Source organism: Solea senegalensis, linkage group LG21 (genome assembly GCF_019176455.1).
Source record: "Solea senegalensis isolate Sse05_10M linkage group LG21, IFAPA_SoseM_1, whole genome shotgun sequence".
In the NCBI taxonomy this organism is placed as follows: Eukaryota; Metazoa; Chordata; class Actinopteri; order Pleuronectiformes; family Soleidae; genus Solea; species Solea senegalensis.
In genome coordinates, this window is record NC_058040.1 from 11,189,520 (window position 1) to 11,210,099 (window position 20,580).

The following is a 20,580-nucleotide window of genomic DNA, read 5'->3' on the forward strand; positions in this document are numbered from 1 at the left end:
TTAAGATAAAGAGGCAGTTTTTTTTTATAAAAAACTTGATTTTTAGTATGATTTTTTATGGTGGGTGTTGAGCTCTGGCACAAACACTGTAATTGTGGTGGCTTGGTGATGTTCTCAAGACACAACAAGGGGAACTGTTTGCATGCTTTTCTTTTAAACCTACAAAGCTGCTGTGAAAACCTTCTATTATGATTAGAAAACTGAGCCTGTTATTACCTCTGTATTTTGCCAGTGTTTGACTGCCTGTTTAATGACCAGCCTGACTATTTTTGAGGATGTTAGTTATTAACCCATGAAGAAATTAGGAGATTTTAGCTTGTTATAAAGCCAGTCATGGAGTTTGACCTATTGGCTAACATTAGGGATGACTTGATAACCACTTGCTAACTCATTGATATTCAGATATCCAGGTATCCGATCTGCACAATGTTTTCACCACTTTTTTAATAACGTGGCTCTTAACAAGACTTTTGTACTGTTGTAATAATTACCACCTAGATATAACTGCACAATTCAAAAATATTCACAGTGTGTGTAAAGTAAAGCAGATTTGTGATATTTGGGATTTACAGATGACACCAGTTTTGTCTAATTTTTTTATCAGTATCAGACCAATACTGAGTTTCTGGTCAGCTTGTTCTTACAATGTATCATACAAGGTCAAACTGGTGTAATTTACAAGTAAATCTGCATGTAACTGCGTTTTTGCTCAACAACTCTGATCACAAATGAATATGAGAAATTCAATTTAACGACTCTTAAAGTGAAAATCAATCAAATTGGCTTTTCTTTGAGTAAAAAAAAACCTCTGTATCTGGCGTGATGGTCATGTAGAATAATAATCTGTGTAACTAATCATCGTGTATCTGCCTCATGGAACCAGGTTGATATTTTGGGTTTGATTCATCTCACAATAATCCCAAAGGGCACACACACACACACTCATTGGTTGTCGTGTGTCACAGCGGACTTTAACTCCGCCCAGGCTGGCAGCTTCTCCAGCTGGTCGCCTGCGTGTTGCGTGTTTGGGATTGTTGTGATGGGAGGCCGCAGCCATCTTGGATCAGCGCGGCTCCACAGTGAGCAGCGGAAGGGGGACGGACGACGATAACAGTGGAGCCACTTAGCTAACGTTAGCCGTTCGGACAACACATACGCAAACTGTTTTCACCGTGCGGGGCGACTATGCTTCACACACGCGCTGTTTTCTTCTGTGTTAGCCGTCGGTTTGCGTGCACAAAGGCATGGGTAGAAACCGTTTGAAGCGTATATCGTTGTAGACGGTGCAGTTCGTCGGTATATCTTTTTAAATTTCTGAATAGAGGAGTTACTATGAATGGAGGATAAATGTTGCCAAAGGCTGACAGCAGCAGTTTCGTCCTTTTCTCTCTTCTCTTCGTCCTCACTGTAACGGACCCGCTACGGACAGGTAAATCACACAGGTTCATTCTTTGCTTATATTAACCGTGGTCTGGTGTATGAAAGTGGGATAAACAGATTACTGCTGAAAGCAAGGAGCGGGAGGAGGGTCAGAGGCCTGCGGAGTAAACCACGGACTCTGGTGGTTTTTTTCAGCCGCTGCTGTGATGCTGTTGGCGGGCGGCGCATCAGCACAGACGCGGTCATTTGTTTTTATTTATTAAGTAGGTCAACTAAAATAACAACAATGCAATCATTAAATGGCAGACATTAAACCACTTCACAACACATTCCACACAGCAACATTATTGTGAGAAAAAAAATCACTTAAACGCGACCCAGTCCTTCCAAAACAGACCATTACTACTTGTTCTGTATGTAAATTCAACTTAGACTTAATTACAGACTCATAGTCCAGTTAAGGAAATGAAACAATATACAGTAAAAAGGCACAATACGTACCCACTTGTTACAGCTGCAAAAACGCAGAAGTGACACGTACAAACTAGGACTATAATATCACTAAAACTTACGTTTTATACACAACACCACAGGGCACACTAGTATGTGATTATTGCAAAGATTTATACTGGTACAGATATAATTGCACAGATGAGAGAAATCGTGGTGTAACAGTGGTATAATAAAAAGCTGTTAGTGTTCCAGAGTGTTCACCTCTCTGCTGGTATTGCTCAAATTGTCTACTAATATAAACAACTACAATTTTCTCTTCCTCATTTTTATAAGGGAGGCGTCTGTGCCAATGTCCCCATAGCTGGGACTGACAACGACAGAGCTAAATCTGATGTTGATGCACAGTTAAGACTTAACGCTTCAAGTTCCTGCATCACTAAGCCCATTCACCCCTGCTGAAGCTGTACAGTGAAACACATCAGACTGATTAAATATAACTGCCATGATTTCATGGGAAAAGGCTTTGGACTGTACCAGTGCAACGTAATTTCTGTCTTAACGCAACACGTATTTTAAAGAAACACACAGTGTCCGTTTTAATTTCACCTAACCGCTGCTTTTCTGCGTTTAAAGGGCAACAAGATTAATGCGTTATTATCATTGTGGTCTACTCTTGGCCTCAACATGTGATCCTTGCAATTGTGGAGATTAGAAAGACTCTATCAGCTCATTAATGATCATATCATTGATCCAGGAAATGGGTTACAACTTCTTAATGTGTACACAGAGGTTGTTTAATTTTATATATATATATCTATATTCATTTGTGCTGACTCAACTAACAACTAATAATTATTATTATCTCATGGGCAAATTGTTTGTTACTCCCATGTTTAAAATCAAGCTCAAGCCCTTTGTTTCTGTAACTTGATTGACTCGTTTAGAAATGAAGGTTATCTCATTTTGAATAGAGAAGTGGCCTGGGTTGTGTTTTGTTTTGTGGATATCTGTATTGAAATCACTGCTTGTTGTTTGGGCTACGCCGTGGCCTTCATCTCAGAGCTCCTGCATGAGACGACCTGTTTTCTTGCACAGGCTTTGATAGAGAGGGTGTGTTTTTGCAGAGCATGCTGGTGCACATCAAGTACTAGCTTCTCAAACTGTATCCCCGAATGGATTAGACATTCAGCAAAAGAATAATCCATTTTCTTGGAACAAAATTCAATAAAAGGTGTTTGAGCAAGTATGAGCATGGTTACTTGTCCCTTTTATACAAGTAAGCTTGAACCATTTTACACTCTTACGGAATATGATGGTATAATAAAGGTGCATCTTGTAGTCTATATTAGTAATTTATTTGGCACTCCAGTCTTCCTGTACCTGGATTACATGGTTTCCATTCTAGCTCCACAGCAGGTTACAGAAACGGAAATGCAAGGTTGTATCTTGCTTGGGTTGCTGCTCTGCAGTTTACCTAAATGTCACATTTGTAAGTTGCTATTAAAGAAGTGTAAAAGGCTGTCAATCTTATGCAACCAGGTTTGGATACTGACCAGAAGCCATTAAATTGTCAAATGCTTCTGAATCAGACTTTAATCATATTTATTGTTCACTGCAACGCCAGAGGTGATTTTATCTTTAAGTACAGTCATAACCACTTTTAAAGAGGAAATCAGTTTCCCTTGCAAGTAATGTGATTCAGTGATTTGCTCATGTGTAAAGGAAGTCATAGCTCAATGTACAATATTGCAAACGTATGTGACAAATGTAAAACTGAGATTGTTCTGATCATATATTGCACATATACAGGACACTCTCAAAGTCCTGTGCCAGACTGACCTACTTTTATGCAATAGCTAAATAAGTTTGTAAAGGCACAATGCAGCCAATGCTACTAAACGCATTAAAATAATCTCCAAACCAGAGAAAGTCAGCAGCCTCTGGTGAGGCAAATCTAATGCTTGTTACGAGGACTGAAATCATCCCCTCTGTGTTTATGTGGCCATAAATCTGATCAACAAGTCAGCTGAACTTTGTTCATTGTACGTGGGAATGAGCCTCTCATCTGTTCCACTGGCAGCTGGCTCATCACTGTTTGTTTTTGCAATCCGCACAAAAAAATTGGCCGTGGTTTAACTTTTGGCAGGCATTTTCAATCAACAACCAGTCAGATGTTTTTGTTCACCTGTTACTACATGGACATGACATTGCAGCTACAGTTGGGAGTTAATGTACTGTGACCCAAATGGAGAGGACTTTTGTATTTGGAAAAATCTTTTAGATATTTCCCAGATTTCCCAGTCTTATTGTGATTACTTGATTAAGTGTGTTTCAATAAATCATATTTGGACATGCTGTTATGTTGTTCTAATGACAAGTATAGATGACTGATTTCTTCCTGTTAGAGGCAGAAATAAAGGAAACGGCTTCATAGAAAAGGTCTACAATTATTTTATCAGACTGATATTGGTAATTGTATCAGACACAAAAAAGTGGAATTGTGCCATCCGTAGCAACAATATGCTCACTTGTTCAATAAAGAGGTTATTTTTATACTTGCAGTATAATGTAATTTGTATCTTTTGAGTAGCTGATTGGTTTGAAATAGCAGAAAATCACAAGCTAATTGATTACAATTTGTAAAATGTAATTATTCCACTAAGGAAAATCCTCTTAGTAGTCGATCAACCCCTGTCTGTAATTGAATTTTCACAAAGATCACAAATTTCTCTGGGAGACACCACACACACTGATCTCCTGCAAACCACTAGCTTGAGAACAAGACCTCTTTACATGAACTGCGTTATATCAGGTCTTGCATGAATATTCTGCAACACAGGAAAAGCTTCTTGAAAGCCACTTTAAACAGTAAAGGTGATTGTTTTCACCTTGGCTATTCAGCAAATGTTTTGCAAACCAAATGGCTTAAAACCACACAGAGATGAAAGATAAAGTTGTTTTAGGTGGAATAATGAAATGGACATGAATGTCTGTACCCACTCACTGCTTTTAATGGTGATCCTCAGAAAAGAGGTGAATCATGAGAGACCGGAAATCTACAGCGTTAGTTATATTGAAGGATATACAGATATACATATAAAACTGGCCTTGCACTGAGTTGGGGCAGTTTTGTTGTCTTTGTTTTTTTATTTCTGTTGGTTATGTAAGAGATGCAGAGGCTCTCTTTCCTCAGGGAAGCCAGTGTTCACTCATTTCTGACAAAATCCAAAGCTTATGAGAGAAACGGGCTAAATAAGCAATGGTTGCTAACTTCCCATCCCTCATTATTTTTCCCAATCTATTGTGAAAAGCCAGAATTGTGAAATTTGACAGCAGTTTGAATTTGTTAATGCTCTGGTTTCCTGGCAGATTTATTGCAGTGAATAAATGCTCAGATACAGATAATGGGTGTATCGGTGTCATGATTCTCCAAACCCATAGTTATATGAACTATTTACGCGGGCCTTAAGTTGAAATTTACCTGTCACGCAATGCAAAAAGGTGGGTGTATGTGTCACTTTATTTCAGAATTAAATCACTCCTGATTGTGCAGATTGGCTCACAAGGAAGGGTGGTTCTTGGTTTTATCGCAGTGTGTTCTTGGGCAAAACAATGTGTTCATAAACCCCAGTGGTCTTCAAAACTAAACTTAATAGCCACAATTGAATTATGTGCGGTTAAATCATTACCTAACAGATAAGGGAAGTAGAGCTTATTTGGCAGCTGTGTATATATTACAGCCAGTTCAGACACTTTTTTTTATCAATCAGGAAACTAAGCAAAGATCAAATTAACGCTGTTCTAGCTATAGACCATTGTAAAGTGGCGATGCCCAAGTTGCACTTCTAACTTGTAACATCTGATAATCTAAAGCAGGAGGATACCGATCTCTGAATGAATTCTCCTCTTGTGGAATTTCCAGCAGCAGCTTTTATCCGTGAAGCACTGAACACATGAATACTGATTTGTGTGGGCTGCAGGCAGTGAGTTGTTATTCAAACTCTGCTCAGATGGAAACATGAGGCATTTTTTTTCCCCAGTCATGAGCTCATGTCGATAAGACTTTTTATGATTGAGTAAACTAACAAATAGCAAAGCAAAAGCAGTGTGTACTGGGAAAAATCTTCAGCCGTCAGAGGATTGGTTGGATAACACAGCAGCCATGCAGAGTCAAGGAAAATTACTTATTGAATTGTTAAAGACACAAATATTTAAACCTAGTCAAGCCATATAACATACATTCTTTTTCTCTTGAAATCTCAATTATTAACTAACACGTCGTCGCTAATGCATTTGGAATACATGGTCTCTAATGGTCTTTCAACCTGGCACACATCCAGACTCAATGAAGTCCCAGGACAGAGAGCCATCTGTAATGATTCTCAATCCACTTAGTCAACTAAAACAGTGCAACGTGTATTGTGTTTTAATGGCTTTAAAACAACCTTCAGCAGAGTACAGACAATTTGGGCTTTGATGTAAAGGATATGTTGACTTATAGTGAACGATGGCATGGATTTATGCCAGTATAACAAAATGACGACAAATAGTATTCAGCACAAATTGACATCATTGCAATATTCCAAGTAAATTATAGATCCGCAGGCTAATTTAATGAGTGTGTCGTGACCTTGTTCTATGGGTTTCATCAAAGTTGTTTGTGTTTAACGCCAGCTGAGGTGACTGGTTCAAAGGTGAAACGAAAGAGAGTGTCTTTAAATAGCCCCGGGCTTCTTTTCATAGTAAAAATAGTGTAGCCATATTGGCCAGATAACTGGGTGGTCCAGCTCCACTGTAGGTACACATAGCCACCTGTACAAGAACAGATGGTCTAATGTACACACAACTGGTCAAACTGTAATTGAGGAAGCTGCCTGTCACTGACAAATGCTGACAGTAAAAACAGTATATCAGTAAGTGGTTTTGTAAGAGCAGACAAATTGCATATAGACAAGGGAAGTTTAAAAATTCCAATTTGACAGAATAGTCACACTATTGTTTTTATTTGTTTCAGGTCCGCGGCTAGCTCTGGCAAGATTATTGTCAGGTAAGCAAGCAGTATGTCTTTGAGTGTAGTAACTGTTAGGTGTTTTTGTTGGAATAAATCAGCAGCAGCAGCTTATTCAGTTGGAGTTTCCTTTGTCTATATAGCTCTTGAGATGGAAATTGAGAATGTCCTGCAGTCTCATCTGAGATTTTTTTATCATCTTAATTTCTTGGTATTTGCAAGTATGACAGTTCTTTGTGGAGAAGATCTGACTCTGACTTACCAATTGCTAACTCTGTTAGGAAAAAAGTCTTATTTTCAAAGTAGTAGTATTAGTTTTTTTTTGGTACATGATCTCCTGTTCTGTGAACAACACTGTCACCCCAACTTTTTTTGTTGGTCCATTCATCACATGGAAAAAGGTTCAAGAGAGTGACCTCTGACACAGAGGCGTCACATCAGCATGGAGACCCTCTCAGCATAAACTCAGTCAATAACCCTGTCACTGTGGTGTATGTATATGTACTGTAGGTCTGACACTTAACAGTTTCCTTTATAGCCAAAGTGTTATTTAAAGACTTGCTTTCCTCAGTGGTCTGATTTAATGGAATATATTGAATTACTTGGGCACAATCGAAATTGCATGCACACAAAAAAAGTTATTTTAGTGGTTTCACATTTCTGGACTTAACTAGACCAACCTGGTCAACAGCTGCTTTGGATTTTCTTTCTGGATTTTTTTTACATTCACTGCCCATATAGGTCTTATTTGACCTATGTTTTCTTAATGTCTACCTGGTCACTATCAGTAAGAACAGTTTATTCAGTTATTCCACATTGTAAATGTTCACTCCCATCATCATCTAACATCTCATATTTTATTAACTGCAGTGAAAGCTCAAGTTGTCCAGTTTTTGTCCCTTGGTTGAACTCTGACTTATACAATGTTTGATTTGTCTTGTTTGGGGGAAAAAGAATGTCCACAGTCACTTGTAGTTTTGACGGGACACAAGTTTTCCTTTTCTTGTATTTCAGAGCAGCGCTGCAGCCCCGGGCAGTTTGCCTGCCGCAGTGGGAAGATGCAATGTATCCCCATGTCCTGGCAGTGTGATGGCTGGACAGCATGTGAGGACAAGAGTGACGAGATGGACTGTCCCTGTGAGTGTCATTTACTTGTACCCTTTAATGTCTAACCTCTGTTTAGCCTAATTCATTTAGCATCATTTGGCCCAATTCTCCATTCTTCACCTGTGAGTACAAGCAACCACGTGATAGGCATGTGTGACTAAAGATGCTTCACCAACACATCACAGACCAAGGAAACTTTAACTGTGGTCTCCCGTTCACTTGTGAGTCAACTGCTCCCACACTACTGCCTTTGCTATACTCGCTAACTGAGATGTCTTTGTCCCACAAATGAGTCTTACCTGGATGTGAAAACACACAGAAAAGCTCTGACACTTTATCGAACATTCTTTAAGATGTGGAAATGCAGACTCCTGCTGTGAGGCTGCAGCTGCCGCTGATAAAAGGGGTGGAGGACTGCTGCTAAACTAGCTCTCTATTTTTTGTGCGATATGTCGTTAAACTACCACCAAAAATAGAAAAAAATGTCGCTTCTCTATACATCACTGGAGTGTTTACGTTAATATTCTGTACAAACAATGAGGAACCACAATGCTGTAGTGTGGTAGTGTGTTTAATTCACTCACATTTGGTAAGGTGTTACTAGCACATTTTCCTGTGAGGTTACAAAGTCAGGAGTGATATTTTTAACACTATACATGGACTTTGATGGTTTTGGTCAATGGGAACGTGGTACAGAGAAACCTCTGGAAGAGAGGGAGGAGATGAATGTGTGAATTTCAATTACAATTTATTTACTTGTGCACCCTAACAAGAACTAAATAATCCGACATTTAGTCAGCTCACTGATAGGGCTTACAAACATTCTAATATTATGACAGTACAGGCCAGATTTAATCAGTTCACTATATTATTGCAGACTAGACTGATGTCACCCCTCGTCCTCCACAAACCGCTCCACCCAACAGCAAAGTCCCACAAGCAAAGTGGATGAGAGTTGATCACCTGCAGCAGCTGCTCCTTCTGAAGCAGATAGTTAGAGCGGAAGCTGAAACGCAGAAACTACAGGTGGAGCGTGAAAAGCTGGAGCTGGAGAAACAGAAGCTGGAGTTAGAGAAAGCCAAAATAGCTCTGGAAATTCAGTTGATCCAACAGCGAATGAACAGATCTTGCCATGTTAACTGTGGTCTGTGTTAAAGGAACAATTCAATTTCATTTACAAAAATATAACTTTGGCTTTGAGTATTTGGTATTACATTGGTATTACAGCCATGTGATTGACATTAATAAATTGATAATTTCAACCATGAACTGACATTAATATTTACAATTATAATCTACCTGATCTAAGGAAAAACACTTCTGTGCATCCTTGATACATGTTATCTTTAATACGACCTGTGTTATATTATACGCATGTGTAGTATACCTATACCGTTCATTTGCTACAAGCAGACAGTTGGTGTTCAGTGACAATGCAGTAATATGTAATGTTATTGTGCTCTACTTTTCTTCATATTTCCTTCTGTCGTACTCTCAGTTAAACATAAGACAGTGATGACAAATAAAAGTATAACTCCTGCTCCAGACTGGGTTTACTGCTGTCCTTGATTACAGCCAAGGTGGCCCGACTGTCATAAAGATAATGTTGGATTCAAGTCACATCTGGTGTAGCTTAAAGGTCTGGCACATAACATTTCGTAGGGTTTATACTCGGGCTCCAATGATTACTCGATTTAATAATAAATTAATTGTCGATCATTTTGATAATCGATGAATTGATTTGAGTGTTTTTTTCACTAATTTAAACATGTTTTCAATCATTTTGATTTGTGGACAAAACAAGACATTTGAGGTCATCATCTCCAGGTTTTGACAAACACTGATCAACCTTTTTCAACTTTTTCAAGTACTCGATTAATCGAGAAATGATTGACAGACTAATCGATGATCAAAATAATCGTTGTTGCAGCCCGAGTTTAAACGCTATCCATTTTTTGTACTGAAGGAATGGCCACACTGGACAATCCAGCTGGAGTGTGTGTGCTTTGTGTTTTGATGAGAAAGCCTAAACCGTTTCTTCTTTTTAGTTTAAACACATAAACTAAAAAAGAAAGACGCCCTTTTCGGTGGGTAAAGGCCACCGTAGTAACCTGGCTTGTGTAGCACTGTTGGATGTCACTAACTCTTGCACATTGGACCATATTTCTGACCTCGCTTAAGTCCACTTGTTGCAACCAGACCCTGAACCACAGGACAGTAGAGTTACATCATGGTTTGTTCAGTCCAGCTGATTTAGTTTCACAGATTGTTGTCTGCAGGTAGGACACAGTCCACCTAATCCACCACGGTTAATCACAGAGCAAGATTAGCTGCTGTGGACTGACAGTGTCAGATGGTGGACGGAGGTGCTTTGATTTTCTTTTTTAGTGGCGACACACGTATCTGTGTTTTTGTTTACTGTTTCTTGATCTCTTGAGCAGTGCATAGATAATGCAGTGCTAAGCCTTTTGACTGAAATCCTATTGTTTGCTGCTAAATCCAAAGAGACCTTGTCCCCAGCTCTGACCGTATAATGGGAATTATTGGAAGGATTGAGTACAGCATGTGACCTCCATACACCAGTGGTTGTGCCTGCTGACAACACCGTCTACTGACTGAGGTTTTAACCCCAGACCCATTAATCAAACGGAAAATAAAAGCAGGAATTGTCTGTTAATATCTCGCCGGCAGCGCTGAATTCTTTTGCAGAAATGTTTCTTTGTTTATTAACAAATAAAATCAGTCAAATAGTGCAAACGTGTGTAGTAATATTGTTTATGTTCAGAAGCAAATGTGCTGATTATTATCTGCTGAAAAAGAAAAAACCTTAAGCCTCAGTGTTCACACATGCCTCAGTGAGCAGTGTCCGTGCTGAATCACACAGTAAAATCAATGTCCCTGCTTTGGGATTAGCTTTGTTGAATAATATGGTTAGGTGCAGTAATCCTTAATTCCAGCCAGATGAAAGTAAATACCTGCAGACACTGTTCAGCCATGTCTAGTCATTACAATACAGAAAACTGAAAAAAGGAAACTACTTTAAAAATATCCAACTGTTTAAAAAAAAAAGACACATTTCAAGCTGCACAAAGGTAAACCACACTGCACATAACCTGAGACACGATGTGGTCAGATTAATGCAAAGTGTATACTTGGTGTCATCATATAAAAAAACATAGAAAATGAGGAATTAATTGTTTGATGAGAGAAAAAGAGGTATGAAAGTAGTTATTTGACATTTTTAATCGATTTCTACGACCTATAATGTTGAGTTATGTATTTGTTTGAGAACTGAAACAACTGATTCAGTAAATAACAGAAGTATTGCTGTCATTCATTCTGACCATTGTGGACACTGTTGTTTTTCTTTATTTATGTATTGTTTATTTAGCCAGGAAGGTTCCCATTGAGATAAAAGAATTCTTCTTCCAGGGAGTATCTGTTCAAGCAGGATAGAAAGTACAAATAGTTACAGAAACGAGACCATTTCAGATATAAAACGGTTATGTTGTAATTGCACTGTGTTGCACAATTAAATGCAACAGACAAACATGTTTATTTTAGCTCCATTAAAGCTTGCTCCTTCAGTTCTCAGGTAATCCTCAATCCTCTGCTTCTCATTGCTTGCCATTGCTTGCCATTTAATAGTGAGTTATTTGCAGCTCTGTTGTTTTTTGTGATTTTAATGCAACAGTTGTCCAGTGTTATTTGATAAGTCTGTCTGTTGGCAGTGATGTCTAATGTCTAATGCATTTAACATATTTTAAGTTAAAGATCTGAAGTACTGTGAAGTCCTGATCATAATCAAAACAACACAAGGCTTTGGTTCCACTTTTATCTTCCTTGAGTTTGTATTCTGCTTCCCTTCATTTCCGAGGCTCCGATTCCCGTTATAAGCTGCGAACCAAAAGCAAAAGAGGAAACGCTGATCAGAAGCATGTAATACACGAAGCAGCAGGAGGAGGAGACGACACAGGAGAAACTGCATGGATGCAGTGCAAATTGTGTCTCCTTTCCACCAACATCATTTAAAATGAGTCATTTCCAGGCACATCTGGGGAAAAAAAGCACCGCTGATGGTTTCACTGTCTGACAAATATAAAAGCTTTACCTTGAATTGTTGCATCACACCCTTGTTGCAGGTTACACAACACAAACCAATATGTGCACTGCTACAGAGAAAAAAAAATTCATCCACCTTTTGTTAACTTTGACTCATTCTCTTGCAGCTATAAAAGAGGAGAGGTTTCGCTTCGGTAACGGATATGACCAGGTGGAAGATGTCATCGCCGTGGATCCTCCTGTTCGCCTCAGCAGCATCTCAAGTACGCCCTTTTGTTTTTGTAGTCTTTATGACCGTGTACCAAGCTCTTGTCAACCGTGATGCTAAAGTGTCCCTGATTCGTCCACAGAGAAATGCCCCAGTGGGTGGCATCACTACGAGAAGACGGCCAGCTGTTACAAAGTCTACCTGAGGAATGAGAACTACTGGCAGGCCGTGGACACCTGTCAGCGAGTCAACGGCTCGCTGGCTACGTTCGTGACCAACGAGGAGCTGCAGTTCATACTGAAGATCGAGGTGGACTTTGACGATTCGGTGTGTGAGCACAGAGAGCAGTGCAAGTGAGTGTTTACCGTCTTGTTTGCGATGTGTGGCATTCGTCTGTGATGGTTTTCACACCTGTAGATGAATCCAGGCAAACCAAAATACACTAGTACAAACCACATTACAATATCAACTCCCCTGAAGCCTCATTTATACTCACACAAGGCACCTCAGTGCAGACCTCGACCGATGCTACAGCATTAGAAGCTGCCGCAAAGACTTCTATGGTCGACGTGAGATGTCGAGATTTAAAACAACATGTTTGACACTGCAACGCCGCATTCAAAGAAACTAGTCTGGATAAGGAAGTCAGTGAGGTAACATCTGCCAATGTGTACACTAGTTGCTACACTAATAAGCTACATTAAAATATTAAAATGAGACTTGGGAAGTGGGAAGTCTGTGCATCTCAAAGTGTTTGACACAGCTTCCTCTGTGAACCACGTGACTCTGGTCTATACAGCTGCTTATTATCACAAATCTACTTGGCCAGTTTTCCTTTGAGGCGCATCCATTGTGTGCTCTGCTCTTGCATAGTGGCAAAAATTCAAAGGCACACGTCTCAGTGCTGGGTGAAAACGCTCGGAGCCCTAGCACTTAAGACAGTGTATTAGTGCACTTCATGCCTTAGTTAGTATGGTCTGTTGCATCCCAGCACGGCTCTGACTACAGAAGCCATTTATCTCAATCTCGCCGAATGCACCTTTTGTTGTTGGGTCGTATAGTTATTGGATCACGTTCCCACCGGCAGCTCCAAAGTTTCTGGAGATCACACGGGGCGAAGTGAGTCCACTTCCTCTGAAGGATCTCGGTGTGATTGTTTTGGTCTGCGCCAGCGTGACACTACCGCGTTCACACCTGCCCAAACAAATCACACCAAGAGCAGAACACAAGCCAGAAAGTGATTAAACCGCACTGAAAGTCAGAGATGTGAAAACACTCCCGAGCCTGCCAAAAATTCCAGATGGAGCTGAACTTTTCAAACTGATAAATTGGAATTTTCAGCCATTTATCACTTTTATAGAACCTAATAAAATTGTTTCAGTCGTAACACTGTAATTATATATTTTTTTTGCTTTTTAGTTTCTGTGAGAAAATGTGCTGTAGGAAAAAAAAGCACTTCTCCTCTTGTCAAACCTCTACCTTCCACTTTGTTGTCCTTCAATTTGTCTTGTTACTACAAAGTAAATAACTGCCTGAACACGTTTGCTTGAATCTCTACTTTTCGCTTTTGTTATTACAAAAGAGGAAACTTAAAACCTTAAAAAAAAAACAAGTTGCTAGTCTCCTTTTACAACTTGAACGTCACCTTTTGTTGACCTTTTTGATTTGCATGAAGTGTATCAGCCTGTTCTGAAGAGAAGTATTCCATTATTGTTAGTAGGCCATCTAGTGGCAAGTCGGGGCAACTGAATCACCTTAAATTGATTGATGTGCAAACCCTGAAAGAGTTTGACAGAATTTTCCCACTGTTAACCTCCCCTTTTTTTGTTTAATTTCAAGGTTTTGGGTCGGTTACCAATATGTCATCACCAATCAGAACCACACTCTGGAGGGCCGCTGGGAGGTTGCATACAAAGGTATTTAAGACATAATTCTTTCCTTTAAAAAAAAAAAGCAACTACGCGATCATTTTTGTTCCTTAAAACGTACGGTGTTGTGTCTTTCAACAGGATCGATGCAGGTGTTTCTACCACCAGAGGGTCTGACCAGTATTGGGGAGACGTCTCCATCCCAGGACAACGTCTTCTGTGCCCAGCTGCAGCGCTTTCAGATCAAAAGCATGAATGAACGAGGCCTGCACAGTTGGCACGCCGAGAACTGCTACAAAAAGTTCCCCTTCCTCTGCAAGAGGAGTACGTGTTTATTATGTCTTTGAATCTGATGGAAAAAAAAAAAAAAGTAACACATTTCTGTTGTGATTTTTTTTTTTTTTGGCTTTGTCTTAATGTTGTTTCTCCCTCACAGGGCAAACGTGTGTGGATATCAAGGACAACGTCGTAAACGAGGGCTACTACTTCACTCCCAAGGGCGACGACCCGTGTCTGAGCTGCACGTGTCACGACGGCGAACCCGAGATGTGCGTGGCAGCTCTGTGCGAGCGGCCGCAGGGCTGTCAGCATTTCCGCAAGGACCCAAAGGAGTGCTGCAAGTTCACCTGCCTGGACCCAGGTACTGCTGCCCCCCTACTGATACATCACACTGATGAGAGGGCCTTTTTCCACTTTAGCTGAATATTTTCTCATGATTTAATCATTAGTTTTCATTCTTGAAATGTAGCTTAATGGCATTTTTATGTCAGGGTTTGATATTGATTCTTACACTCTCAAGTAGAGCTAAAGTAATGAGGGTTTTTCTACGGTCGACGTCAATGTTCAGAAATAAGTGAAGCTATACTACTGATAATTATATAGTATTATCTTTTATTACCACCATGTGGAGCAGAGCTTTCAGCCACTCAACTTCACTTCCACTCTTTAAATCCAGACTCATCAGGTTGCTTTCTCTCTGTGTTTTTTTACGTTTTTTTTATTGTTTGTTTTGTACTTTTCTTTATTCATTGTTTGGTGTCATTGAGTGTTGAAAGGCATAACCTATAAACCTAAACCTATAAATAAAATGTAGTACTATTATTATTATTTTATGTGTTTATTTTGCCAGTTTTGTTTGGCTGTTTTTTCTCTAGTTGATAAAATACAGTCATTAACTCATAGGAAATGATCCAGTGTCTGTTAAATAGAGTTTGGAATCGTGCGAGTACGTGATGAGCAGTCTTCACTTATGTCGGTACTTCAGTGAGATTATTGTCAATGTTTTTGCCAGCATTTATTGGTTAGTTGAATATGGAGTAAGGAGATTCACAGATGTGTGAAATGCGTATTTTGAAGGTGTTTTTCCACATAAATTCCAAACTATTTATTTTTGCAGTTTTTAACGGGGGCTTAAAAGTAAAAGATGTAATCCGCTCGTTAACTCAGCTCATTAACTCAGCTCATGTGCAGAATGAAACAAAATAGTAGTGAGTGCGTTTGTTTCACTTTGAACAGAATGCAGAGTGTGAGAATCAGCAGGTCATTTTAAACCAATGAGCCTTTAAAAGAAGTACTGATGTTTAGTGTTTTATTCCCTCAGATGGAAACAGTCTGTTTGACTCCATGGCCAGTGGGATGAGACTGATTGTCAGCTGCATCTCGTCGTTCCTCATCCTCTCTCTGCTGCTCTTCATGGTGCACAGGCTGCGTCAGCGGAGGCGTGAACGCATTGAAACGCTGATCGGAGGAAACCGTGAGTATTGATTCATCAAGTTTGAAGAACTTAGATGTTTTTAAATGTTTCAGATGATAACATATCCCCTCTGTGTCTGTCTGACTTCAGTGCATCACTTTAACCTCGGACGACGAGTCCCGGGCTTCGACTACGGCCCGGACGCCTTCGGCACCGGCCTCACTCCCCTGCATCTCTCTGACGACGGAGAAGGAGGCGCGTTTCATTTCCAGGAGCCTCCGCCGCCGTACGCAGCCTACAAATACCCGGACATCCAGCATCCTGACGACCCTCCACCTCCATACGAGGCCTCCATCAACCCCGACAGCCTCCTCTACGTTGATCTGGGTTGGCGCAGTCTTATTACTATTCATGCATTTCATTATTATTCGTGCATCTCATTATTATTCATGCATTTCATTATGTACAGAAAAGAACAGTGGTTTTCATTTCTCCCTTAGGGGACGATTCAGTATGTAGCTAGACGGGAAGATACCTTTTTAATGAGGAGTGATTTAATACTTATATTTTTGGATATCATATTTATGAAAAATCAATAGTTATTAAACTACCTGTCGTCATTGAGATTACTGAGAATTATTATTTATGAACAGATATTTTTTTTAATTGTAAATATTGTAATCGTAATAAATACTCTGGATTTGTGGACACAGCTTACAGGGGGTGTAAAAATATCATTTTATTCTCATTTTGCCTTGTCTTAATGAGTTCTGCCATATTATTTGGACTTGAGAAGTAAGGAAACACAACAGTAACATGAAGATTAAACATTAAAGCTACAGTGCAGGGCTGTTCAATTACAAACTCTAGGCTGGGCCACATTTTATGAACTGAATTTAAAATTTAAAATGGGCGCAAATGCTTGAAAGGCCTATAACAAATATAAAATAACTTTACGTGAACAGAATCTGAGGTCGTAGCAATAATGTTCTTCACTTTGAAATAAAAATACTTTGCTCATTCTGTCCTTTGTAAACCGTAAAGTGCATGAAATCACAGTTGTTTCCCTTTAAGCTTTAAAATAAATGAGTTCAAAAATGAATCATGCAACAGCATTAGTTTCTCTGAATGAAGATAAATATTTGTCACACATGACCCACGTGTGGTCAGTGCTACTGTGGGAAATTATGTAGGAATGTAGGCAAAGTGTTTGTCTAGTTTTTCCTCATTGAAGAGGTTGCTTTTGGCCACATGTGGCCCGCGAGCCACCGTTTGAATTGGCTAGCTAAAGTGCGTAACAAAAAAAATAGAAACAAATGTCTTTTAGATTTAAACCTGTCACACAAGTTCTCACAGCGCTGATTAAGCATCATCAACAGTTACTCTCTGCAGCTTTAAGTCAAGCAGAGAGTTTGAAGACTAATTGTTTCACGTGTGTTTAGATCGACTGTGGTTTTCACTTATCGATGTATTTGTTTTCTCTGGTTTCTTCTACCTGTCGTTACCTTCAGGACATCACGCTGGGGTTTCTATGGTGCCCGGCCCAATGAACGTCATGGTGGACCGACTCCAGACCGATATCCCCAACATGTCCTGCTCCATGCCCGGCTCGGCTCCACCCACACAGGAGAGGGAGGACTCCATTGACAGCAGCACCCTCCTGGTGGGGCCAGACACGCCGACAGACGGCCACGTCCCCGCCTCCATGCCCGCAGACTGCACCTCCCTCAGCACGGTGGTATAGGACTGTGGACGGACGGACGGACGGACGGTGGGGAGCTGCACCCGGACATTACCTGCTGTTAGTACAGACGTGTGAGAGGACGGAGCAGCCCCCGGTTTCTGGATGGATTTCCTCTCTCTGAAGACTGTGCAGTGAGAGCAGAGAAGAAGACGGAGAAGAACACTACATTCAAGCAGAGAAAGCTGCAACTTTGACTTTCTGTGTAGACTGAGCAAAGCTTTTTGAAACATCTCAGTTGGCCAAGATTGGTCAAGAACGCCCTGATGTAAATAAGCCCCCTCAGGACCGTGCCAGTCAAGTTTGTAATACTTGTTTGTTTCAGTCCAGCACAAAGCAACAAAAATAAGAGAAAAGAAACAAAAAAAAAAAGACCGTGACGCCAGCTTTTGTTCCTCCTTCCTCGTTGTTTGCAACATTCTGTCGTTGACCTGCAATGTTCTCATCAGATCGCAGCATGTCCCCGAACAATCCTTGTTTGTCATTAGTCTCATACCTGACGCCGTCTTCCACGTTTATGATACATATTTTCAGCAAAGCCGCATTTTGTAGTTCGGAGGTTTTAATCTCGTGAAGAAGGTACGATTTAGTTTCCTCCGATTTTTTTCTATGAGGTAAAGCTGACACAAGATTTTGCGTATCAGTGAATGTTGTGGTACTGATGGATACTGAATTTGATATTGTGTGTTTTGTTGGTTTTTGTTTTTTTTTGAGGAGTGGAGGCTGAGATCTTTGGTTGTGTTGTTGCCGTGTAGAAACAGCCTGATCCGAAAAGCTTTTCAAGTGCGAGTGTGAAGATTTTGAGGACAACGATGAAATTCATTAAGTTAAATCAACGCAGATGTTCTCGTTGTTACCTCATCAACTCTCCGCAGAGAAAGCTTCTCCCTTGATTAGATCGTTTTTTGTTGGATTTTCTTTTGTCCGTTTGGTTTTTCCCTCTCTGTGTGTGTCTGTGTGTGTGTGTGTGTGTCTGTGTGCGTGCGCGCGTGTGGTCATTTTTCTCCGTTTACTGAGGACGTTTCCAGCTGCTGATGAGAATAATGTCGTAATAACTTTTCTGTCTCTGGTGTTGATGGGTCTCAAAAGAGAAGTGTTAAAACTTCCTGTAATGATGACAATCGTTTGACTCACTCAAGGATGAATTTTCTTCTTTTTTTTTTTTACAGAATTGACCCACAGCCACCAGCATCCACTTGTAAAATGTGTGTGAGGGACGACTGTGCACGTGATGTGTGATTGTACTCGATAAAACTTTATTATGTTTTGGCGCTGAGGCTTATGTGTCCCTCTGTTTTTTGGTATAATGACAATCCACAGTGGATTATTCTTCAAACAAAATCTTCATTAACTGTAGAAAGGTTCCACGCATGTGTATCAGAGGTGGTCGACTGCTATTCTTGTGGTTGTTTTTTTTTTGTTTGTTTTTTTTCCTTTTCTTATGAAACGAAGTTTTTTTATTTCTGTGATGTTTTGTTGGACCTGCTGTGCATGTTTTTATGCTCTGGCATGCTGAAAGTTTTTTTGGGTTTTTTTCTCTTCTTTTTTTTTTAATTTATTTCTTTCGGTGGAAATATTTTGAGCACAACAGCGTGTCCTGTACAGACTCTACTATATAGTTTAAAACCTGCGTATACGTCTAAAAACCTCCCCCTCCCCCACTACGACCCAAACAGCAGCATTTACACTGTAGATTCTGTGCAACACTACGGCGGTGTGAGGTCTAATTTGAGTTGTTTTCATGTATAATACAACAAATACTACATTTTATTGTCTTTATGTTTCTCCCCCTGCTAGCCTTTAAATTTGACAAAATGCTGCATTTGCAGGGGGGGAGGTGGGGGCTGTGTTTTTTTTCTCTGAGGTAGATGTACATCTAATCAAATGCCAAATAAATTGCACCATGAAGGACGACTCGTGCGTCACTGGCTGCGAACACACGCTGAACTCTGTGTTACACGTCGGCGATCGTCGTGACATTCAGCATTCAGTCCTCTGTGACTCCCTTGACTAAGCCGAGGAAACTTAAGCGGCCAAATGTCACAAGAGGATTAAGGTGAAACGCAGGGGAAATCCCCCCCAGACAGTGGGATAGAGGTCGTCGGAATAAATCCAATCCACAGTCTTTAAAAGAGTGGAATCATTTAAAGAAAGTGGATATAGCGCTTGCACACCTCACGAGTTATGACTCATGACGCGGCAGGTGGATACAGTGATACTCGCTGAAGAGCGTTGTCGCACCCCGCAGAGAAAAGAGGCTTTGTTTCACACGGGCCGAGTGGTGACAGAGTCACATCATCTGTGACTGAACGGGGGAGACGCAACACTCCACACTGAGCTGCTCAGTCCAGACTGGGATTAAATTTATCAGACGTGGGAGAAGAAGGATAACTTCTTCATTCTTACGTGTGAAAGTCAAGAAAGTCCCTTCCCCCCTCCCCATTTTCTGATTATTTCATGTGGAAAAAATGAAAACTAAAGTTATACTGCACTCACTCAAAATACTCTGTTAATGACTATATTATTTCAACTTCTTCACATTTTAACCATGTTATTTTTTTATTTACTGTTGTTTTATTCCTAAAATGTCAATCGGTGTTTCCAAAACCCCAGAAGGACGACGTCAAAGGTCTTCTGTTTTTCGCCGACAAACCACAGAGAGATTCCATTCACCGTTTAAAGATAAGATTAAATCTTTAAACGCAGAATTACAGAACTCTTAAAACCACATTCAATCCAGTTAATCTATTCTCAAAGCAGTCGATGAAGTCATCCGTCTATAATCAACTGCCACCGCGCCAAATTGAACCATTTAAGCATAGAAAGTGCAATGTTTTATTTTGAACTTTGTTCAATAAAAGGAGCTAAACTCTCATTCAAGATCATTTTAATGTTTGTTTTTTTCTGAATGGATTTCCCTGCTCTTTTTAACATCGACTGTCTCAGGTGACGTCAGACCCATACATAAACTCTTCTCCTTTTCAAACTCAGTGAGCTGCACATCCTGTGACTTTCCCCGTGAGATGAATGTGTCTTGTTACCAGTGTCAGTGTGGGCATC

General features: G+C 40.1%; 1 protein-coding gene across 2 annotated transcripts; it reads left to right on the plus strand.

The window, feature by feature from the left end:
* The first annotated feature begins 1,009 nt into the window (after positions 1 to 1,009).
* dgcr2 (DiGeorge syndrome critical region gene 2) lies at positions 1,010 to 20,395 on the plus strand. 2 transcript variants are annotated; one of them, XM_044012261.1, is made up of 11 exons: positions 1,010 to 1,429; positions 6,848 to 6,880; positions 7,856 to 7,978; positions 12,178 to 12,273; positions 12,361 to 12,571; positions 14,058 to 14,134; positions 14,228 to 14,410; positions 14,523 to 14,726; positions 15,687 to 15,839; positions 15,930 to 16,166; positions 17,291 to 20,395. In XM_044012261.1, the coding sequence occupies exons 1-11, from the start codon at positions 1,348 to 1,350 to the stop codon at positions 17,521 to 17,523; spliced, it is 1,632 nt and encodes a 543-aa protein (XP_043868196.1). In that variant the 5' UTR covers positions 1,010 to 1,347; the 3' UTR covers positions 17,524 to 20,395. The 2 variants fall into 2 exon arrangements, with proteins under 2 accessions (XP_043868196.1, XP_043868197.1); XM_044012262.1 differs by lacking the exon at positions 6,848 to 6,880 and having other exon boundaries at positions 1,011 to 1,429.
* The last annotated feature ends 185 nt before the right edge of the window (positions 20,396 to 20,580 follow it).